The following is a 24,965-nucleotide window of genomic DNA, read 5'->3' on the forward strand; positions in this document are numbered from 1 at the left end:
AATACTGGGCCGAAGGTGTCCACAAAGATCACATGCCTTCTTTAACACCAACCAAATTCTCCATTGCTAAAAATTAATGCATTATTGCTTGATCTTTCACTAATCGAAGTCTCATTTTTAACTTCTTTTGCTCAATTATTTAAATTATACTCAATTAAAGAATCAACTTGAAAACGTGTTAAATTTAACAAAAGAAACACCCTAAAATATGTGAAAGAGTTACAACCATTAAACTTATTAATATTTGCAAATGAAAGACATCCAAATGCAAGGCACATTCAACTCTACACCATAAGGACAACATAAGCTCGTTAGTAGCATTCAGGGTTTAAGGTCAATGACATGAAAATAAATTTCCATAACGATGTTTAAAAGTTCGACATAACAAGAATTTTCGGTTTTCAGGAAAAATAACAAGATTTCTGAATCTTCTCAAAACAGCAAATCCACAGAAATGAACAGCATGCAGAAATGATGTCTTAAAATATCTAAACTCCTATGTCCTAACCTAAGCACACCGAAGATGAATAGGCATTCTTATCGAGCATGTCACGGAATAGATGAGAAAAGAAAGTGTCAATCATAGTAGTGAGGTGTGGACTGCACGCATAGTTCTTCATCGTCGTCGTCATCCTCATCATCAACTGCACCCACCCAATTACTCAGATGATGCTGTGAATAGGGATTCCCATGCATGTCTGCCCTATCTGCAAAAGAAGACATGAAAAGAGACGAGTCATTCAGATTTAAGAGCCTCGAGTTTCTAAAGATTATTATGCTGATATCAAACCCTGAGTTTTGTCCCTGTCATCTGTTTCCATAGGCTGCTGTCTGCAGCAATATAGTAAGGGCAACATTTAGGCTTCTGGCATATATTAATTTATAACAAACACATCATGCCTGAAATTATGTAACGAGACATTTGATGAAGAAAGTATGTTCGAGTTTATGTTTTCTGAATATCCCAACTTGAATTCCTAAAACAGTACTTACTATTGCAATTCGCAAATTGAGTTCTAAAATATATGTATTCCAGTTACAAGACAGAGTATGCAAATCTACATATGATCATAGCATCAAACAAAACCACCTTAATCAACCCACTTAGTTCTATTATGTGAATCATGGTTCTTATTTAAAGTGACAATATAGACTTCACGGTCAAGGATATCTGAGATATTTGTCTATATCAGTTTTTACAGTGCTTCTGCATTGGGATTAGTTACCAGCTTTAGTTTGATACAAAGGCAGCATTAAAAGTCAGGATATCAGTTTATTCTTCTATGAAGCAATTAGATGTCTCTATCAATCTTTATCACATCACAAAAATCAACAAATCTTTGATTTTATTCTAATTCTGTTCTATTACTTACGAAACACTGAGCTACCTTGTGAATGTTTAGGAAGGTCACTAAGACAGGTATAAGGTTTGTTTATTAGAATTTTAAAGCAATCATAGAACTGTATATGTAAGTTCAGTGCAGCTAGAGTGGCATGAACTGTGTGCAGAACCGTACAACTACATCAAAGAAGGGCATGCACTAGCATTTTGCATGCTGTCTGATACTTGCATACAGTCTTTATCTAGATTATTTATCAAATCTCATACCAATTTGAGTTAGAATCGAAGCATACAAAAGTCAAGAAAAAAAAAATTGGAGTGAAAAGATAGATTATATCCGAGGATCATAAATGAGCATGATGCCCTTTAGAACCAAATGAAGAACAACATTTTACAAAAAATATATTAAAATATCACATATGCTCAAAATACAAAACTTTGTTGAGAGCTTTAATTAATTAGTTGTTAAGATGTAAAATGAAAAGTTTTATCATGTTGGTGCTCATATAAGACTCTTGTGCCATTGATATCATTGTAAAAGATCACAAGAACAATGATTTCTTGCTCTAATACCAGACTGTTAAGGTATGCTTCTAGCATGTACTACCTCAAGTTGAGGAGAGATAGAACACATCCCAAGAAAAAATAAGAGGGAACAAGAAGACAACTACCCTAAGTTAAATTGTTATTAAAGCACAACTAGATAATAATTCCAAGACTGCTCTCAGCCTTAGAGTAACTCCTGTAATTAGGGTACCAATACACAAACATAAATCTTAAATTATGAATTATATCTAGTAGTCTATTGAAACATTTTTTGATTTTTTGAATAATATTTATTTATTATAATTAGATCTGATATGATAGTACGTGCTGCAGCTTTCCTTCTCTGATCACAAGTTGGTCCCTCCTCTTGGCTCTAATTAACTCTTGGACCAATAAGCAAAACTTGCAAATTCCCTCGATGGAGGAAGCTACGAACGACGACATCATGGGTGGATTGTGAAGAAAGCTTCAGATGTTTCTGTTAGTGGAGAAAGAAGTTGCGATCCTATCCTTCGATGGTGGAAGGAATTATACACAAAAGCAATGGCAACAGAGGGAACTGCGCACGAAAGCTACACCAATGAGACATTTGGACCATTGGTCGGTGGCAGAGGAACCATTGGCCTTATGCAACGACGGCGGAGATAGTGATTGTGCATGAAAACAACGACGGGACCAAAGGTGAGTCAGGGTAGCAAAGTATTTAGGGTTATGGATCGGGGGTCACACATTGGAGGGGGGGAGTTTACTATTATGCTTAGTTGGTTCGAATGCTTGCCTTCAAATAGGTGCTTGCCCGAACCCAGGTCAGGCGCTCACCCAAGGAGCTTGATGCCTAGGTTCGAGCGAGCACCCAGGCGAGACACTTCACTGAAGCATGTCCCTTGGCAACTATATGAGGTGCTTGAGCCTCGCCTCGCTCGAGCGCCTATGTGAGCACCTGGGTGCCTTTTTAAAACACTGGACGAGGTCTACTAAATATAAATTATGCAACAATGATACCTTTGACCAAAAAAAATTTTAAAAAAGAGAAAAATCGTTCAACTAATATTATCAATTTACGATAGACACTAACCGGTTTTTACTTGCCTGACCAAGGACCGCATTTAACCATATGGTATGGACGGTCCGTATTATTAAACCACATGGTCTGGTAACGGTTTGTATTATTATCTTTTGGCTAATATAAGACAATGAGACAAGTCAATACACCACCTAGTATACTAGTATTATTATTGTATAGCAGATTCTGAAAACTAGTATTGGATCAAGACTATAATTCATGAGTTACGGTGACCCATAATCTAGAACAAGACAGGATCTCAAGCCTCACTATACTTTTCCAGAGTTCTATCGATCTGGGGTTGGTGCAGCAAAGGCCAAGGCAGAGTTGTGAAGGCAGCTTGAGAAGATTCCTATCGAGAGGCAACTCTATTATGTAGCAACTCACAAAGAATCAGGATATGATCTTGATCCATGACTTGAATTGGCTGATTCTTCAGACATAACTGATATTGAACTTGGCTCTGCAAAATGAAGACAAGAGAATGCTATTGTAGTAAAGAAGAAAGGACTCTATTATCCTAAATTCTATTATAGTAAACAATTGTTTTTAAACTATTATTGGAACTATAGTGAGAATCAAAGCTTACAAAATATTAAAAATAAAACAATTATATATTTCAGTGTGTATCTAGAGTGTTTTTTCCTAATTAACTTGCTTCTTGTGACCTTTTCTTGTTTTAACCATGGAGAAATCAGATAGAGAAAAGGAGTCTCAATTTTACTAGTCTTATCACAATGTTCATTGTGTGAATACAGGTTGTAGACATAGCAAAATCACATAGCAAGTTAATTATGGCATATAGGTTAATTACATTTAACTCTCACTGCTACATAATGTGACTAAGCTTTGTAGAAAAGTATTTTATCAAGACTGAGACTTAAAACTAAATAGATTAATTCAAATAATCATGGATGAAAAGGGCATAAATATCAGGATACGTATCCAGTGTATCTTCCTGGGCAGCAGGTACTCTTGGAACATTTATCACGTTAGGCGTCTGTTGATCATTTGGTATGCTAGAGCTTGGATTTCCTTCATCTTGAACCTGTTTACCTCTAATAGTATCAGAGCTCTTGGCAGCACTACCTGTTGCAGGATTAACATGAGTAACTAAATTGACATTATTAGATAAAACAAAACATCGAGCATAAATAGACACCTGAGAGCTCTGACCAGATTTTGGTGTGATTAGAAGGATTGTCAGAAACTGGTGAGGCATTAGCAGCCCTAGAACGTTCTAATTGTGGCACTGGAGGAACTGATGGTTGCTCTGTACTGCTTCCAGCATTCAGTTGTGATACTAACATAGTTGCAAGAACTAAGGTGGCATCAAAGTCTGAATCTGATGCATCATCAAATCCAAATCTTGGTGCCATTAAGATAGGTCTGTCCATCAAGAGGATATGTTACTAGAGAAATAACATGGCAGAAGACAAGATTGAAGTAATGAAATACAAACTCACTCTCCAGCTTTTTCGAAAAAAATATGAATGTTCACTTCACACCCCTCACAGAAGGCTAGAAAAGCCTAATTTGGAGAAAATAGGGACAAGTAATTAGATTATTTATGAACTGCAAATTCAGAAGAATACAGAAGAGAAAGGCTGATGTGCAAATCAAAAGCTTTCTATATTATTTACAACACATCTAATTGGAGTGTGGGGTGAACTATATTGATTCGATCAAGATGGAGGCTCATTTTCCTGCATGAAACATATCAGTATGAAGTCAATATGTTTCATATCAGAAAAAGCAAGCATGAAACTGGAAACTTCTGCATTCAATATGTTTTTATGGAGTCTGCAAACACATCAGTATGAAATGAACCTAAATTCTTTATGGCTTATGCTTTTGCTCTCTTTCTTTCAATTCAGTATCTTTGTGTGTCCAGATACTGAATAGCCAATGCCATTCTTGCAGTGCGATAGAAACCTGCTCTTTCGAAGTCTAACTACTCCAATTCCAAAAGATTTTGATTTCCTAGGAACTAACATCACACGGAAAGGCAAGCATTCATATGGAACAAGAAAAGGAAATATTACTTTCAGTTCCTTCACACCAAATGTGACATCCACCGGATCCCCAGTGTGCGTATACTGAAAAAATTCCTCTGCCGGGTCAATCCAAAGCTGTGTGTGCAGTGTCGCATCACTATTATCTACACCACAAAGCATGAGAGAACAACTCAACCAGCCCAAAAGATCATCCCCTGAAAGAGGCAATTATCCAAACAATGGAAGCCCCAAGACCAAACCTTTAGTAGGATCTATGTAGCTCCGAAGCTCCACGGCCTTCCGCCCGATCTCATCCCTAGAATCTGATGGCCCTGCTGACGTCTCAGTAGCGATAATGGTGATCTCCTGCAGCGATGACTGGAAATTAGCGAGCAACCGTGCCAGGTCACGCGGCCGAACAATGAGGCTGCTCGGAAATCGCCGTCTATCAAGCGACAGCTGCTGCACGTCAGGATCCACGTTGCAGGTGATCCAGTACGTCTTCTTCGCACCTGAAAGCGAGCATCAGAGAACCGATAAAGAAACGATTTTTACAGTAGGGTAAGGGGAAGGGGAAGGTACCGACCGCTGAGGCAATGGAGGGTGCATTGGAGCTTGGCGGCGTCGGGAGACGGGAGGGCAACGGCGATGCGGTCGAGGGCGGCAGCGGGGGTCCGGAGGACGGAGCAGAGAGATTTGAGGAGGACGCTGCATCGGATGGAGGAGGAGGAGGAGGAGAGGATGTAGATGTCGAAGGAGCCAGGGTGGAAGGAGACGGTCTGGTATGCGGAGCGCGAGGAGTTGAGGGTATGGAGCTCGAGCTGCGGAGAAAGGAGGAAGGTGAGGAAACGGAGTTACGGGCGAAGTGGAGGTGGAGATGGGGAGAGGGTGGGAGACCTTGGAAGGAGAAGCGACGAGGACGAGCTCGGTGCCGACGCGTGCGAGGCAGGTAACGGAGCGGGTGAAGGTCTTGAGGGCGTTTCCGCTGAGCGACAGCTCCATTCCCCGTGCTTGTTCTGTGAAGCGGAGGGCGAGCAACGCTCTCGGGGCTTTCGAAGGGGGGCTGGGAGAGGGTGTGGCGGGGAATGTTGCGAGAACATTAGGGTGAAGATTGTAAAGAGGATTAAGATTAATCTTACGTGGATAAAAATTGAAAGAATCAATATATATCTATATATTGTGTTTCACTTATAATATAATGATTTTATTTTTTTAATGTTAAAGTAGTCTTCAACATATGTTAATCCTAATTAATTTAACTCATTGTAAGTTATTATAATTACCGAATATTCCTGTTCTAAAAAAATCTTGATATAAATTTTAATCCTATACTTGAACTCCTACCTCTTTTCATCTCTGCAATATTATTCTCAGGATCAGTATCTACAAGAATATTTATATCAATTTTTATTTTAAGCGTTCAAATATATCAAAATTTATATCCAATTCTACGAATCCCGTTTATACAAGTAGAGAAATGTAAGGTGCCACTCTTATCCACCAAAGTGCGTTCCTGCAGGCAACCAATTTATGTATCAAGTAAAATTAATCTTCCTCAATTGCAGGTTTGACACAGTGCATTATAAATCCTCGGTTCAGACATCCTTAAAAACCTCGGCTGAGTTACAAAAAAAAACACAGTATGGTCCACATGTCATGTCTCACATCAACTACTACATATTGCAGCTCCATCAGAATCCCTAATTTGATACCTATCATATCATTGTTCTATGAATTATGCTTCAAGTCAAAAGCAGGATCAGAAAATTTAAAAAAAAAAAATCATGAGCAAGAATGAGACTTGTTGGTTATTGTTCCGTGTAAATTTATTTCTTCAACATACATACCATTAGAGATCTTTTTTTTTTTGTTTGTGTTGTCACTGATGTTGTTTTTGGTACTCAAATACCCTTAACTAAGCACAAACAGTAGTATGACAAGAATGAGGCGATGCACTTTTAAAGCTCAAGGGCGTCCGTTTGCAGGTAGTTGAGCACATCATTCTATTCCAGCAAAGAAAGGCAAGACAGCAATGAGCGCATCACCGTAGCCAACTGCTTCTGCAAGTCCAAAAAAGAAAAGATTGTGAATCGAAAGGGAACTGAATACGTCTTTCAAATTTGAGGACTAATCAATAAGAACCTTGATTAGAAAAGTCTAAATATCTAAAAATACTTCAGAACAATTGAGAACAGTCCAAGTGTTCTTAAAGGATGAAATGCTAAATATAATATGTGCAAGGAAACATAATTTTATATTTTCATTGTGTAATGCCAGTAATAAAGATCGAAATGCATGGCAAACATACAGGCACATTGGGAAGGTATACTAATGTATAATGTTTGATCGTCAGTAAGGTGATTAGGACCTTTCCAAAGCATTAAAACAACCATCCATTTCTACTAGAGTTAAGTGGACTTTTGAGAGACAAGTCAAAAGTATGACAAAAATGCTTGTCAAGTGAGACTGTGTGTAACGTTGATGAGGTGGAGCTGGAGCTAGGGGTAAACTGGCACTAAATTGCCTGCCCACAAACATGATTAATACCAGACTCACTGCAATTGAACATGAAGCAGGTGAATGGGTTAGATATCAGTTGGTCAAGGTATGGATGAGTTTAGTGGTTGACTATGGAGAACAGTAGTGAGCTGTAGGTGATGCAAACTGGCATTGAGTATTTAAGCTAGACATGCAATGGGACTATGGTCATCTTCTTGTTCTTTCTCACAGAGTCAACTATTATCTACAGAGTAATAAAATGTGACTCGAATGACAGATTGGGGAATCACATACTTCGCCAACTTGATTAGTTGAACTAATAATGGAAACCTGGAGCAATAAATTCCGACTATGATTGGCTTTTTCGGTACATGAATTATTTAGTTTGATGTCACCCAGAAAGTCCTCCACAAGTATACAATATAAAAGAAACTCAAATCTTGACTGAAATGGAAATTCTAGTATACCTCCATCCTTGCATAGGATCTTTAGGACTTCTCCAGCTACATTGGACTGAAAAATGATCATAATAAGAGCATGAATTGAAGTAAGAAAATGTGCGGATTTAATATTAGTTTGAAGAGAATGTGTCAATAATGTGTCAGTATGATGTGTCACAGGGTTTGTGGTGGATAGCACAAACGAAAAGTACGCAAAATGGGGTACTGGCAAATCCTTTGGCACCACATGGATATCCGAGACACCATCTCAAGAGCATGGATACCATGCTTTACCATCCCTGCATGGCTGAAATTATCCAAACCCTAGGAAACTCAACTGCAATAAAATGTGACTGTGAAAGGTATACAAAACTTACCCTAATAGGCAGCTCATTTCCAAACTGATCCAAGAAGCCAATGGCCTGCCCTTCTTTGATCATGTCACCCTGTAAGAGGAAATGTCCTCATGCAAAGGTTTTAAGAAGTTTTGTGTGGCAAAATGCTAGTTCCTATAAGAACAAAAACAAGTCAAATATGCAAAATTACCACTTCACAGCATGGAGGTTGCTTCTTTCCCTTGAGTGTTGTTCCAATTCGAAACGTTCCCACCTGGACAATTAAACCATCAGCATTATACAAAAGCACTGACTTGAACACTTCAGGTAACAGTATACACAAAGTCTCTCAGGCAATTCACACCGAAGGAGATGATATTAGAACATATGCATTTGAACTGGAGGCTCCCAGAGCTGCAAGTTTTAACGCCTTTGAAGAATAGATGTCTGAAAATGGACTTGTTTCTGGTAGAACAGGTTCCTTTGGAACGTCTTGTTGGGCAGGGGCAATAGTTGACACACACATTGGCTCACTTGGAATTGGTGGTGCTGTAGTAGGTGAGACAATCGTAGATATAGTAGAAGTTAAAGCTTCTGATATTCCAATGTCTCTTTTCAGATGCATTTCAAAGTTGCCAACCTAAGACATCCATGAATTTGACAGTAAAATGTTCTGTATAGAAAACTATGAGAAACAGAATAATATCATGAAAGATTGCCATATATTTCTAATTAATTTTATCTTAACCTGAAGCATTATAATTAAAAAACCTTGATTCTTAAAGTGAGCAATAACAAAAAAAAAGAACTAGCATATGACCTGTGAAGAATACCAAAGTCTCTAACAGAAAGCTTTGGACCATGGGTTTACTCTGTTCTCATAAGGGATAAGACTGCATAAGTTGAACCATGGTTCGAAATCTTGGATATCAAACCCATACTGATTCCTGGTTGGGCTGGTGCAGACACAGTTCATATTGGCATCTCAATACATGGTATGTCGGTATGTAGAGGGAGAAGGAGAAGAGGGGGAGGTGGTAGAAGAGGAGGAGAAGAGGAAGAAGAGACAAAGAAGGAAAAGGAGTTGTTGCTAGGGAAAAATCCACAGCAGAGAGACATCATGAACAAAACATGGAATCTTGCTCCAAACTTCAAGAAAAAGAAAGATGTTCCTTTTGTAAGAAAGAAAACCACATAAAGAGAAAATGGAAAATGGGTCGATGTCACCAGAGAAGATTAAAGAAAGATTGATCTAGTGAGCTCAACTAATGATGCTGAACAGGATGTCCTTGCGGTCACTACAAGTACATTTCTAAAATGGATGGATTATAGGCTCTGCTTCTTCAACCATATTTGCTTTAAGAGAGTGGTTTATACTTTATACCTTTCAATTTATTTGTGAAGTTGGTGGGCAACCCAATCAGTGAGATTTTCCCATAGGAAAACTTAAGCTCAAAATGTTGGAGAAGTGGACTTTAAATGAGTGAGTTATGTTCCTACAATGTGTTATAATGCAAACTTCTAGTGACCCAAAACCCCTCCTCATCAGGGTTTAATAACAAAGAAGGCTCCAATCTTTACTGGAGGACCATTGACTTTGACTGAGCAATGTATGTTCCCAAATTATGTTATAATGCAAATTTCTAGCATATCAAACCCTCTTCATCAGCCCAAAAGACTCCACAGGAGTCGAGGCTTAATTGCCTAAACAAGTTGGTTCTAATGGGCTTCACAACACTTAGTAGATCTGTCAGTGGGTATTGACATCCAGACTAATAAGATGAACAAATTATTAATACGGACAAGATCCAAGCCAAGACCCAGATCCCAACTAGTCCACAACATAAGAGTGTTCTAGTTCTAGTAGGATTAATAATAACCTCATATATTTTGTCTATCTTTTCAGAAGTAATTGTGGAAAGCCTACTTTGAAGTCAAATTACTGTCCAGAATCCCAAAAATGGGTGTAGAATATGTTATGCCAGTTAATTTCCTAGTTAGACTTGTATTATGAGAACTCTAGACTCTTTGTTCGACAGGAATTTTGTGAGATGGGATAAACTTTCCTATAATCATGTAAGCTCTAGTTTCTCCCAATATTACTTAAAAATAAAAGATACCAAAAGGGAGTGGCCACTTAATACAAAGGTCTTGTGTGCCTCCAGAGCCATTATAACTTATTTTAAATTCTACTCTCTGTAGTTTCTTTCTGTCACTCTTTAGTTTTTCTCTATCTTCATGTTCACAATACTCTCTTGGAGGTGTCCTTTCCTTTTTCTAGAATCAAAGCACTCCATATGAGCTGTTAGATCTTCGCAATTTGGTATCCCCAGTTTCTTATCAATTTGGCATTAGACCTAAGTTCCTGATATTAGAACTAAAATTTCTATCAATTTCCTATCAAGCCAGATGTCTTAACAATTTGAAGTTCCTATCAATATGGTACCAGAGCTAGATGTTGGTGCCAGAGTAAGCATTTCCATCAATTAATATTAGAGATAGACATCCTATTTAAGTATCCAGAAATTTAATTCTGCCATGTACTTTGGACTGCAAAATCTATAGGAGTTTTGAGAGTAGCATGTCATAACATATGAAAGTGAAAGTTGTACAAACATACATAGGATGATTGTGACTACAATTGCAAGTGAAACTACAATTGCTAGATTGCTACTATTGTTGAAGAAAGAAGATGGTCCCATGATAGTCAAGTGCTTATACTGAGTTAAATTTGCCATGACAAAAGCAGCATGTCGCCAAATATTTTTGTCTGTGTTTCTCTCTTGATCCAAAACTAAGAATTTTGATTTGGTTGCTAGAGTGCAGTAGCATAAAGATTTGAAGAAGAATACTCTAGAGACACAACATGAAGAACCAACAAGATAAATTTAATCCCAAAGTGGAGAATGTTGTAGTTGCTCTAAATTTTATCATATTATAATTAGGACATATGGTAAATCCTATTAAATTTAGTCTAGACTCTAGACTACTTTGACTGGAGCAATTAGATAAGTTGGCATGATATCATTGCCTATGAAGGAGTAAAGCTTCAATTTGCTTGAATTTAGAGTACATGGGGTCCAATTTTTTTTCTAGTAGCACTGAAGTATGATTCTTGCATGAGGTTTATAAATGCACTAGTGATTTAAGGCAAGAATCCAAATCTCAAGTTGTATTGGGCAATATGCTTGATTCAGCACAAACTGATGAATTCCCAATTCCGATACTGTAGTGTAGCAATGGAAGGTGGTCTTGGAAGAAGTATCAAGGGTTTATGGTAGGGTTTTGCATGTTCTAACACATTTCGGAACTTCCAGAATTGTTTCAGCAAATATATGTGATATTTTAAAAGCATCCCTGGGCCTTGTAATTAAATCTTGGGCCATATTGGGCATATCACCTGATATGTGCCAAGTGGTCGCTGAGAAGGAACCACCATGTTGGCATTTCAATCCTTCGTTTAAGGTTAAAAAATGATGAATGATAAGTGCTGAGACAGCCCAACCTCTTCAATTTCTTTTGCCTGTTGGCAAACAAATTCCTGTCTTTTATCTATAATGGTTTGAATTTGAACATGGCTATCTATAAATAACAGTGCTGTCTATAATTAGTTTAAACATTCCACATGAGGTCTCACTGATAGTAAGGTTCATCAGGGGTCTTCTCTGGGTTTCTGCTACTACAGGCACTGTGAGTTGGACATAGCTTATTTGCGGCCATTTAGGGGAAGTAAATAGTGAGAAGCTTCTCAAATATTGGATACCTTTCATATTCTTATTTGTGGCCATTTAGGGGAAGTACATAGTGTGAGGCTTCTAATATATTGGATATCTTTCGTATTCTCATGGTGGTATTAAGCTATACGGCCAATCCACGAAAAGTTTTGCATGCTCTTGTTAGTTTCTCCTTATATTAATTTGCTTTGTTTTTGTTCTTCACACAGGTGTTGTGATACGATAAGGCAATTCAATTCCACTATAGTTTCACAGCAAAGAAATCACATGCCAATGTCTATTTCACTTTAAGAAATGAAAATGGAATTAAGAGATGCATTTTGAAAGTAGACACATAAGATACACCCTTGGCAATCAATATCAACATTAAAATCACTGAAGGAAATGAACCATAGAATCATTAAAGTTCAGACTGCAATAGAAGCACTTAAGTTAAAATAAGCAACTTCAACAATCTGGCACATAAAATTCAAACCACAAGAACACAAAAAACCTTCCACAACTATAAAATAGAATACAAATGATCTGATTACATCATGAAGCTCAAAGGCAGCTAAAAAGGTGAAAAATGTTAAAAGGAATACCTACAAGAAGCATTGATCATTCAATGCAATAAAGTTTGTTGTATAATGTGTTAAGTTATAAATAATAAGAACAGCTTCATTTAAGAACCATATTCTCAAAATACTTTGTGCAAATCTCAGTTGCTTAGAAACAAATGATGTTACCTTCATAGAAAGCTCCGCAATGCTAGTTTCATCACAGACTGTTAGGACCAATTCCTGTTTTGAAAATCAAGAAAAATATTTTAGTTCTTCAACTCGATAAATCACTCGAACATGACCAAACTTATTTAGTCCATAGAGCATAACTGACCCAATCGTTATGAGTCTTATAGCACTGTATTCATGAGAACAGAGAGAAATAAGGTATGAATAAAAAGTGTTTTGGTTGTACTGTTAAAATTTTAGAATCACAAGATATTTTGCCAACATTTGCAATACCGATCCAATACTAATACCAGCCATGGTCCTACGGACACTCATTTCAGGTTGATAGAGATGTTACACCAACTATCATACCAAACAAAGTTAACAAACAAAACATACATTTTATCGCCAAAGTTAACTCTCTTTAATGTTTTTATAACTTGTTATCACTCATACAAGGAAATAACATTAATAGAATAAAAATTAGCATGCAAGTTCAATCATGAGGCATAGTTAAATCATTATAAGTTCAATTATAGAATATTCCTGAAGCAACTACACTCATGGCTAAAACTGAACCTGCATGAGCCAAACAGTACATAGTGGTCCAAACCTGGACCAAAACGTGGACCTCTTAATTTCTGGTGATCCTCAGGCAGTACAACACTTACCACCCAGTAAGCCTTCTAAACCATGCTTACTGACCAGTTTGAGCCCATCACCAGGCCTAGACCAGGTTTTCGTTAATCACTTAACCACAGCCCTCCCCTCCCCTTCCCACCCAGCAACATTAAAATAATAGGTGCAACCATTATCCAAAAATCAGGTAAGAACAAGAAACAAATTGATAGATTTTTTCAATTAAATATATGATTAAAACATAGTAAATTGGATGTCCGAAAAATACAAAAAGAGTAAATGTTCTCCCAATATTGTTCTTTTAATAATTTAAATAAGCAAATCCAATCAGTGATTCATTAGTGATAAATATTTACATTTAAAGTCCAAACAAGCTTGCAAGCAATCCTGCATGAACAAATAAAAAAGATTCATATGACAAAATGGAAATAATTTCTTCAGGAAATACCTCAAACCCATTAGGAAAAGCGGATTTCCAAACAGCTTTCTTCTCTAAAGGGCCTTGCGAACTATTTTCTGAAGCAGCTACTGCATTTAGATGTGGTAAATCTCAGATTAAGACACAAATTAAACTAACTATAGCTACAACAACAAAAGCTATGATGTCCTAACTATTTGTAACTCTTTTTTACTTGTTGTGCTCTGTACAAACCAATATATCTTGATTTACAAGGCAAAATCTCTAGTTAAATCAAGAGAGCTCAAATATCTTTTTGTTATTTTTAGCAAAATCTTTATAGATCTCTCTTCACCATTCCTCACACGTTTAATATTAATTGACTAACATTATCCATTAACAACATTTGTCATCCTTTGAAGTTTGAACATATACATTATCTTAGATGATTCTTCCTCATTTAGTCATCTATGAGACATCCATGAATAAAGACCTTTTTTTCCTTCCTACTAATTCAGCACCTAACCATCCAACATTGATATCCAACAAAGCTTGGTTGGCCTAAAAATTATCTTACAAGATTTTCCTTTTAATCTATAAGCATCCAATGATCACAGAAAATCTCTGATGCTCCTCTCCAATTTAATCACTAAATTTTTTCAATGGCTTTTCCTCTATGAACAATATTTTTATCAATCTCTCCATTAACTCTATCGAAACTCCCTTCACTCAGAAGAATATTGTTAATCAATAACATAGTCTCTTAAATTTGTAAAATAATAGAGACATAACATTAATAGTTGATGTAACCTTATAGAAAACTTGCTAAACATACACCGAGACTATATTATCATACATAGATTTTTTTACATCAATATAATTAGTGGGTACATATTTATTTTTCAAACTAATTATAATATATATCAAGTAATCGTAGACGTTTTCTAAGTCAATAAAAAACAATGTGTATCTTTCTTCTTTTCTGTAACTTTTTATTAATTTTATTAATAAATAAATAGTTCCTATGGTTGATTTTTCGAGCATAAAACCTTTTTTTGTGGCCAGTCATTTTTCTTACCTTAAATCATCCTTCCAAAGTTTCAAAATGACTCATTATCTTAATTCCTTTATAATTAAGTAAATTTAAATATACTCTTATTCTTATAAATTGATACTCAAAAGTCTTCTTCCATCATCAGATATCATTTTAATTTTAAAATTTTATTGAATAAACTATCTAACTAAATTACTCCTAAATCTCCTAAATTCTACCGTACCTCAATCGTGATACCATTAGGTCCACACTTTTACATAATTTCATCCTTTCTAAAGCTTCTTTTACCTCATTTGTCCTAATTTTATGAACAATATATGACTTTTGAACTTATTAGTGTTTATCTTTGAAGTTATTTATAGAATGTTCATTAAATTCTATAAAAAGATAATTTATCCTTCTTTCCTGAATCTCAATATTATTAATTAGTATCCTTTGAACTTTGTCCTCTATACACCTAGTATTAGCTAAATTGCTGCTCAATCTTTCTCTAACTTTAGCAATAAAAAAAATATTTTCCCCAATCTTAGTATTTAGCTCCCTGTCGAACCTATGATAAGACTTGTATTTGGTAATACAACTACTTTTACCTTTTCTTAGCTGTTGTATTTCAAAAAATCTCCTTTTTTAAATTTTTATTAATCTTTATAGAATTTTGTAGTGATTCCCATTTGAGCTTCTCCACACCACCACCGCCTTTCTCTTTAAGCTACATCTCTATGTTTAGATACTCCATGAATCTCCTTTCCCATGCTTCTAATATTAGTGGCCATGGCAGTGTGGTTTAGCTAACATTAGCTAAGCTCTAGTTAGAGTTAAGAACCATACCTACTCATTATGAGATAGTACAAGCTAGCACACACACACTCATTATGTGTGTGTGTGTGTGTGTGTGTGTGAAATAAGGTATGCAGTTTATAGATTATATTTCTCTCATCAATTCTTAAGTCTTAACATGACATTATCTTCTCTAAATTCCTTGCTAACTTCCATGTACAGCTAACTTCAATCAAAAGCGAAAACACATGGATCCTAGAACCAAAATTGCAATCTCAGGTACCAGACCAATAATGGTCTGAGCCAGAACCAGTGTAGGTTCAAACCATACCAAGGTATCATGAGTCATTATGCCAATACATACCGTAGAATTGTTTGGGGAGGAGGAAGACAAGAAGGAGAAGGAAGGAGGAGGAGAGATCTTGACATACCATGGATGGCAGGAGCGGTAGTGGGTAGGCAATTGATGGCAGGGCTTGCGATTCAAGCAGTTGTGAGCCCTAAGACTGCATTAAACAAAAGAATATATATATATATATATAGCCAAAACTGGATGCCCAAAATGGGAGCATTCACATCCTGGTCGGCGGTCGGACTGGTAAATACCAGTTGCACACTGAACTGACCAATTTTGCATTCCATGCCTAGAACTACACTTGAAAGAAAGGCCTTATTTTAATTTTACGACATGCATTGTTGCGCTAAGCACCAACATAATATGATGACACTAAGGCAAACGCCTGAAGTATCCAAATTTAGTATCTAAACTTTGAGTTACATTAATGTATTCATGTCTTCATGTAATCACATGGTCATCAATTTCTAGAATATCTCAAATTCTTACTCTTGTAGTGTAAATGGGTATCAAGGTTTTAATATGTAGATAATCAAAAGTGAAAAAGGACAAACCCGTATTCTTTCTAACTAGAATTCATGTCAAACAGAGACAAGCATGTGTGGCTTATCCAATTTTTAACATGAACAATGAATAGTGGTACTTTTGTCTATATTTCTAATCAATATAACTTTAGTAAATTTCTCATGTAATTTTTTTGAAGTACATAAATCAATTGTAATATGATTATAGAATATCTTCTGATGGTTCCTATCAATCTCTGCTGAATATTAAATGCATCAATTAACTAGGACAATCTCATTTCTGACTGTATGATGCATGGATAAATACATTCTTCATGGTTGAGCACACATTATTCTTTTGGTAAAGGGAGGAAGTCAAGAGAGCATAGTTGTTAAAAAGCGATATCCAAATACCATGCAAGAAGTATCTTAATAACAGAAATAAAAAATACAATTTTAGGAAGCAAAGAAGTATCAACTTACCATTAGATGTCAAATCTGCAGTTCTTTCTGAGGCCTTCAGTCTTTTTAGCAAAGACCCCTTTTGTGCCTGACTGACCCAAGCTTTGGGAAAGATAATTCTTTTCCATGCACTATTGGAATGGCGAATCCAATTAGGCTTATCAATAGAAGAATGTGAATTCCAAAGTATCTGAACGGAACCTGAGAAAATGTAATATAGAAAAGATGAGAAATGATTTGCATGTCAAATAAGTTGGAACATTATGACAAACAAAGTTGTTCTTGCAACAGTAAAATTACAGAAATAAATCCATGAGTTAGTCAGCATGCAATTGGGATTCTTGCACTAATCCAGGAAGTGGATCCCTTTTTGATACGTGTCTGAAAACAAGATGTTAAATACTCAAATGTCATCTTAAATTATGGAACCTATAAGTGCCATAAGCATATCTTGGAAAAATAATGTCTTAGCAATCAGTCAGTCTAAACAAAAGTTCTAGAAAATCAGCAGATTTAGCAAGTAATCAAAATAAATTTAACTACTTATATGATCTGCTCTGCTGTGAAAAATTCTTGAAGTTCAATGTCAAAAAGAATTTGAACAGTGTTTTTTAGTTCTTCAAGATATACCTATTACTCCTATTACTTGGCCCAGAAGATGGGTGAGTACATGGAAAATTGAGTTTCAACAATAACTAGTCAACTTGGACCAGAAAGAACATACTCAAATGTGCATGTGAACTTAGATTTTAAAGAAAAGATTGCAATTCAACAATCTTGGATTTGCAGGAGACATGTAGTTCAACTAGCATTATGGATATATTCAACCATGATGAATGCAAATTTTCTCATAAGCCAAAAAATTTATAGAATCATAGTTAACCTGCAACACTCAGTATAGGATGAGGTCATAAATCAGCTTATTTCGCACTACCATATATCTCCATGCAACTCTATGAATGATGACCACGCAAAGCTACGTCAGCTTCTAGTGGTGAAAGCGCACTTCACTAACAAACACAAATGATACCAGAGTTCAGAGTGACTGGCAGGCCCTCGTTCCAGAAACTTATAGGAGCCAACAAACTAATCCACCTATCTCCGTTCCTATAGCATAATTTCTTACAAGAACTAACGAAACATGAACTGACGCTCTAGAACGAGAACTATCATAGCAGTCTCAGCCATTATGTGGACAAAATGCCAAAGATTGTTCAAGAACCAACACCGAGGTTCACAGAACAAGCTCGTAAAGCAATCCTAACTTTCTGACATGCAAATTTCTTGGATCTTAACTATATCTTGGTTCCCGGTAACAATTACTCCAGCACACAAGCACCGTCGTCGTCGGCGCAACAACGAATCAGAAGTTCAAGGAAGCAGAGAAGTAAATTGACGGAGCCTCGCATACCGTGTGAACCGAAGGCAGCGATTTCCATGGAAGTAGGGATTTGTCGGAGACTGGAAAGGCGGTTCGCACGACAGAGAGATCGGAATAGTGATGAGAGTTACATATATGTCGGCGTATGGTTTCATGGAGATCTCCGCCATCGTTCGCCCTGCCGCGTATACCCTGACTTCCACCCAACGAGTCGGAGATTGCGAGCGAGGTACGGACGCGTGCATGGTAATTTTATGCGGGAAGTTCTTTGCCGCTCGCGAGTCTCATCCGGTTCAATTCGGTCTGGGTCAGCTGAACCAAGAATTCCGAGTCAATTCGGTTCTCGTTCAGCTTTATTGTATTATTAATGGATTATTTAAATTTCCTCGAACTCACAAAACAAATTTTATTTTGTATTTCATTATTTATCAATTCTATTTTAATTCTTAAATCATTTTGTACTTTATCATTTGGAAATCTCATATATTTAAAGTGGGATCCATATGTTATATTAATTTTTTTTATACTTAATATTTAATTTAATTTTTTTTTATTATATTAGGATTTTTATATTTATAAAAATAAAATATTTAATCTCGAGATTCACTCGTTATATTAAAATTTTTATATTTATAAAAATAAAATATTTAATATTTTTTCTTCTCATGTTATAAATTTTGTTGATAGAAATACAATGATAAATCGAAATAAGATAAAGTTTCAGCAGTAAATTAGTATTTTCATTGAGGATAAATATTATTAAATATTTTATTTTTATAAATATAAAAATTTTAATGATAATTTTTAAAAATATAAATATCGAGATGTTCAAATAACCATTTACCAGAATAATACGTAATTAGCCGTCAATTCTTGTGAGACACAAAAGACGTCCACGATGCGCCACCCGATAGTCGCGATCCTTCAAATAAAGCGGAGGTCATCCCACAGATCCACCCCGCCCATCCCACCTTCCCTCCTTAGGTGCTGGCGCCACTGCCGACTCCTCCGCCTCCAACCCCAGGAGCGCCTCCAAGCTCGATATCCGCTCCCGCAATCCCTCCTCCAGCGACGCCGAGCACGAAGCCGAGCTCTCCTCTTCCGCCGCCGCCATGGCCCTCCGCTTCTTGGGGGGCTCCGCCGCTGCGGCCGCGAATTTGCCGGTGTCCGGGAAATTGAGCTTAGCCTTGCTCCCCCGGATCTCGCGCGCCGCCGCGTCGTACGCCCGGGCGACATCCTCCTCCGTTCCGTACGCTACGGGGAGAGACGATAGCGTGCCATACGCCGGTGACGCGATGCCCCGCGCGGCGTTGACAGCCGCCGGTGTAACTCATGCCACCACGTCGATCCAAATAAAAACGGCTAAAGCAGACTCGCCAAAATGTCCGAGACGAGCACTTCATTCACGGATCGTGCCACCGAGCGACGCGTCCAAAGCCAAATGCGTCCCCTCGCTGCAACAAGAGAACGAAAGATGACGCCGTTTGGGAGTTGATGAACGAGTGGCGTCACGCAAAGGGCGCATTCTGTTCATCAACCCATGCCTTGGCTTGTGATGATCTCGTCATGAAATTTGTCTACCAATCTCTAAATATTTCTAAGTATATGATTCATTTAGATGGTTGAACACAATAATCTACGATTAAATCTTAAGTAAATACAAGTTTAAGGAGACTTAAGATAAATTGATCTGCATCAGTTAAAAGAGACTTACGATGTACATGCATTTGTTTATGTAGATTCATTTCATTAAAACCTTGCAAAAAGAGTTTTATCTGGTGTGGAATGTGACAGTTAATTATCCTTTAGTTATGAAACAAGCATGATATATATGAAATAAAAGAAAATGATTGCTTATTGATTTCTTTACATGACTTAAATTATAAAGAAGATACATTGCAATTGATATTTTTATTAAAATAGGTTCATGTACCTTCGAGAACACATGTGCATCAATACATGTGTTAAGAAAGGTACATGAACCTATTTTAATCGAGAACAAACACTAGGACCATATACAACAAATTAAAATTTGATATATAGAGATATGATTGAAGAGTTCAATTTCTCCGAAGTTTATATTCGCTTGAGAGAGCTTAACAAATCGGAGAACAAGATCAAACAAGTGAACGTTTCTTATCAAGGAAGTAAAGGAGAATAAAATCAGTGTAAGTCCCATAATATGATGGTAGAGACTATGCATGAGAGTTGAAATTTATCTTTTCATTGATTAAGAGAAATTATTTGGAGAATATAAGAGTGCTGAAATAGCTACTCGAAAGAGATAAGGAAGCGATGATGAGTCTCAAGGAACTTGACTATATAAAACCAAACATCGATAAGGATTGAGGTAAACTCGGAGGAGTACCATAATGATGTAAAGGCGGGTCTATCGATCACAAAAAAAGGGACGTAGATGTGAAGCGACAGATAGTAGTGCATGGGCATGACTACGCTATGGTACGATAGAAGCGGGACTTTCGTGGAGTCATCGATCTCTTGCTCTGATAGAGGGAGAGTGTTTTATTGTAAAAGAGACTGAGGAGGTGAAGAATACAAAGGCAAACTCTAAATACCAAGACAAAACTGAAGGACAGAGACTAAAAATTTTTGTAAGACTAGTGTCAACGAGTTTCTTATCAAGATTGTTGAAAGTGTGAGACTTTGAGTCAATATATGAGTGCGCGACCAAGGAATATAGTAGATAGTACTCAAAGGAATAAGCGATTGAGACGATAGAGAAGATTGTGCAACCCCACAAGTGACTATAATTATCATAGACTTGCTATGAGTTGAGATAAAATTTTACTTTTTTCAAACAAAACTTCTTGTGTTCCAAATAATCGATTGGTAACGAGGAGGTAAATTGCAATAGCTAACTCAATGTAATGCATGCAAATACTTCGAGTATTTTAAAAGTGTGAGCAAAGAGCAAATGAAGGCTAATAACCGGCTTAATGTATAAAATAGAACCTCGATAAGGCGGGCAAAGTTGAATAAGCTTTGCCTTTTGAACTTCTAAGAGAATGGACGAAACTTTGTATTCTAGTTCTCTTACTTATCCAGCAAAATAGCTTTGCAACAATGAAAGTCAACAGTTATCGATTTTATCGATTGTAGATTGTTCGTATTATTTTCTAATAAAATACAAATTGAAAGCTAAAGTGCTACAAACCTATTTGGAGGTGATAATTAAGAAGAAGAGAGATCGATGGGTAAATTTTACAGATGAGGGACCATAACAAATTTAAAGTATGTGAGGTGATTTTCGTTAAAGCTCTAACATATATCTATTCAGTTAAAACGATATAAAACGTTTGAGAAATTAACGCACAAAAAATATATATTTTCCTTCATCTAAAGGATATATAGGAACCCGTAAAATATCGATACAAACTCAAATGATCCTATACCATAGTCAAAATTATTGATGAGTTAAAACAACATTAACAGATCAAAATTTAACTATTTAATAACAATAATAAAGAGTGGCTTTGAGCTACGTGGCATATTAAACTAGAGTAAAAAATTAAAGATTCAGCAAACTTTCAGATAAAAAATGAACCAAACTTATCAGATCCATCTAACTAACCAAACTTCTCAGATAAAAAAAAAAATAGTATCCTCAAAATTCGCTCGCTCCCACCATCCCCAAGCCCACTTCTTCCCATCCGAATATGTAGCCTCACCTTTCGATCTCATCATTAATTCTGACAAAAGGCGAGTGTTTTAATTTTTTTGTTGTCCTTAATTCCGATAAAAATAATAACATTATTTTATGTTGGGAACGTTGCGGTGTATGCGATGCAAACTATGGGGAGAGACGATAGCGTGCCGTACGCCGGTGACGTGATGCCCCGCGCGGCGTCGACAACCGCCGTTGTAACGCACGCCACCACGTCGGTCCAAATAAAAACGACTAAAGCAGACTCACCAAAATGTCTGAGACGAGCACTTCATTGATGGATCGTGCCACCGAGCGACGACTCTGGGAGTCAACGAGCGAGTGGTGTATTTATCAGGTCTGATAGAAGATAAAGATTTTTCTGAAAAATCTCTCTATTCTATTCTATTGAAGAAAATCTTCTATTCTATAAAAATTCTCTCTCCTAATTTGTATAAATAGGAGAGGGACGTTTTAATGTATTAAAACTAAAACTTATTCAATAAAGTTTCTTTAATAATTGTTCTTATCTTCTATTTTTTCCATCATGGTATCAGAGTAGCTTCGCCGCCAGCAACTAACGCCGTTGAAACGCCGCCAGCAACTAACGTCGTTGAAAGACCAATGTCGCCAACGTCGCTGCAGCCACATTCTTAAGAGGCTCCACAGCTAATCCCCATTTGCTGATCTGCCAACAGTCGACGGACTTAAGGAGAACGAATGGCGGACTTAAAGAGAACGAAGGGAACGCCTGTGCCCTTACAGCAATAGCAATCGCAGTAGCAGCAGAGATCTCTTTATTCTGTTGAGGGAAATCCTCTATTCTGTTGAAGAAAATCCTTCCTCCTTGAACTCGGAGAGCTGCCGATGAGATGCTCCGCCATGGCTCCTCCACCCAGCAACGATAGACCTCAACAAAGAGATCTCTTAGTGGGACGAAGAAGCGATCGATATCAAGAGAGAGAAGAGGGAAAGGCCTCGAGCGCTCGGTTTCGAAGCGCTTCTATTATTTCCATCAATATGGTTCATTTAGATGGTTGCCAAAATTTCTTACACGATCCCATCTGAATTCACTCCAAAAGCGCCAGAATGCAGTAATCTACGATTAAATTTTAACAAAATACAAGATTAAGGAGACTTAAGATAAATTGATCTGCATCAGTTTAAGGAGACTTAGGATGTACATGTATTTGTTTATGTAGATCCATTGCATTAAAACCTTGCACAAAGTGTTTTATCGAGTGTGGAATGTAACAGTTAATTATCCTTTAGATATGAAACAAGCATGATATATAAATGAAATAAAAGAAAATGATTGCTTATTGATTTCTTTACATGACTTAAATTATAAAGAAGAATACATTGCAATTGATATTTTTATTAAAATAGGTTCATGTACACACTAGTACCATATATAACAAATTAAAATTTGATCATATAGAGATATGATTAAAGCATTTGGAGAGTTCAACTAGTTTATATTCACTTAAGAGAGCTTAACAAATCGAAGAATACGACTAAGCAAGTGAACATTACTTATCAAGGAAGTAAAGGAGAATAAAATCAGTGTGAATCCCATAATATGATGGCAGAGGCAGAAGTTGAAATTTGTCTTTTTATTGACTAAGAGGAATTATTTGGAGAACATAAAAGTGTTGAAGTAGATGATGGAAAGAGACGATGAGTCTCAAGGAACTTAACTACCCAAAACCAAATGTCGATAGGGATTGAGGTAAACTCAAAGGAGTACCATAGTGATGCAAAAGCAGGTCTATCGATCACAAAGAAAGGGATGCAGACGTGAGGCGACAAATAGTAGGGTCATGGGCATGACAACGCTATGGTACCACAGAGACGAGACTTTCGTACAGTCATCAATCTCTTGCTCTCATAGAGGGAGAGTGCTTCATCGTAAAAGAGATTGAGGAGGTGAAGAATATAGAGGCAAACTCTAAATACCAAAACAAAGCTGAAGGGTAGAGGTAGAGGCTAGAAAATTTCATAAGACTAGTGTCGACGAGTTTCTTATCAAGATTGCTGAAAGTGAGAGACTTCGAGTCGATGTATGAGTGTGCGACCAAGGAATATAGTATATAGTACTTAAAGGAATAGGCGATTGAGATGACACAGAAGATGGCATAACCCCACAAGTAATCATAATTATCAGAGATTTGCTGCGAGTCAAGGTAAAATTTTACTTTTTTTTGAACAAAACTTATTGCATTTCAAATAATCGATGGTAATAAAAAGGCAAATTATAATAGCTAACTCAATATAATGAGTGCAAATACTTCATGTGTCTTAGAAATACAAGCAAAAAGGAAACGAAGGCTAATAACCAACTTAATATATAAAGTAGAACCTCAAGGAGGTGAGCAAAGTTAAATATGCTTTGCCTTTTAAACTTTTATGAGAATGGACGAAATTTTGTACTTTAGTTCTCTTACTTATTTAGTAGAAGAGCTTTGCAATAACGGAAGACAATAATTATCAAATCCTCACCAATGAGATCGATTTTACCGATTATAGATTATTCATATTATTTTCTAATAAAATACCAATTGAAAGCTAAAGTGCTATAAACCTATTTGGAGGTGACAATTAAGAAGAAGAGCAATCGATGAGTAAATTTTGTAAAGGAGGTGCCATAAAATTTTAAAGTATGTGAGGTGGTTCTTATTAAAGCTCTAACAAATACCTATTCAATTAAAACAATGTGAAACGTTTGAGAAATTAACGCATAAAAAGAAATATATTTTTCTTCATCCAAAGGATATATAGGAACCCACAAAATATACACAAACTCAAATGATCTTATACCACAGTCAAAGTTATTGATGAGTTAAAACAATATTAACATATCAAAGTTTAACTACTTAATAACAATGATAAAAAGTGCCTTTGAGCTTTGTGGCACATTAAACTAGAGTAGAATATCAAAGATTCACCTTCTCCCCAAGCCCACTTCTCCCCCTCCCATTATGTAGTCTCACCTTTCGATCTCATCATTAATTCTGACAAAAGGTGATAAAATATTTATCCCTAATTTTTTTTACGTCATTAACTT

The 24,965-nt window shown here is 36.5% G+C and overlaps 2 protein-coding genes across 3 annotated transcripts; both read right to left on the reverse strand.

Annotated features, from left to right (window-relative positions):
• Window positions 1-343: 343 nt before the first annotated feature.
• LOC135649504 (uncharacterized) lies at window positions 344-6,040 on the reverse strand. The gene is made up of 9 exons (XM_065167956.1): window positions 5,846-6,040; window positions 5,535-5,769; window positions 5,209-5,460; window positions 4,997-5,112; window positions 4,418-4,482; window positions 4,114-4,340; window positions 3,893-4,040; window positions 791-831; window positions 344-707 (listed from the first exon to the last, which is right to left on the reverse strand). The coding sequence occupies exons 1-9, from the start codon at window positions 5,948-5,950 to the stop codon at window positions 577-579; spliced, it is 1,320 nt and encodes a 439-aa protein (XP_065024028.1). The 5' UTR covers window positions 5,951-6,040; the 3' UTR covers window positions 344-576.
• Window positions 6,041-6,733: 693 nt separating this feature from the next.
• LOC103998080 (uncharacterized) lies at window positions 6,734-18,419 on the reverse strand. 2 transcript variants are annotated; one of them, XM_009419470.3, is made up of 9 exons: window positions 18,265-18,419; window positions 16,875-17,054; window positions 13,754-13,833; window positions 12,685-12,738; window positions 8,587-8,862; window positions 8,434-8,496; window positions 8,265-8,333; window positions 7,915-7,960; window positions 6,734-7,008 (listed from the first exon to the last, which is right to left on the reverse strand). In XM_009419470.3, exons 1-9 carry the CDS (start codon window positions 18,290-18,292, stop codon window positions 6,947-6,949), a joined length of 858 nt encoding a protein of 285 aa, XP_009417745.2. In that variant the 5' UTR covers window positions 18,293-18,419; the 3' UTR covers window positions 6,734-6,946. The 2 variants fall into 2 exon arrangements, with proteins under 2 accessions (XP_009417745.2, XP_009417746.2); XM_009419471.3 differs by lacking the exon at window positions 8,587-8,862.
• Between the last annotated feature and the right edge of the window lie 6,546 nt (window positions 18,420-24,965).

The sequence above is a fragment of the Musa acuminata genome, chromosome BXJ3-9 (genome assembly GCF_036884655.1).
Source record: "Musa acuminata AAA Group cultivar baxijiao chromosome BXJ3-9, Cavendish_Baxijiao_AAA, whole genome shotgun sequence".
Lineage (NCBI taxonomy): Eukaryota > Viridiplantae > Streptophyta > Magnoliopsida > Zingiberales > Musaceae > Musa > Musa acuminata.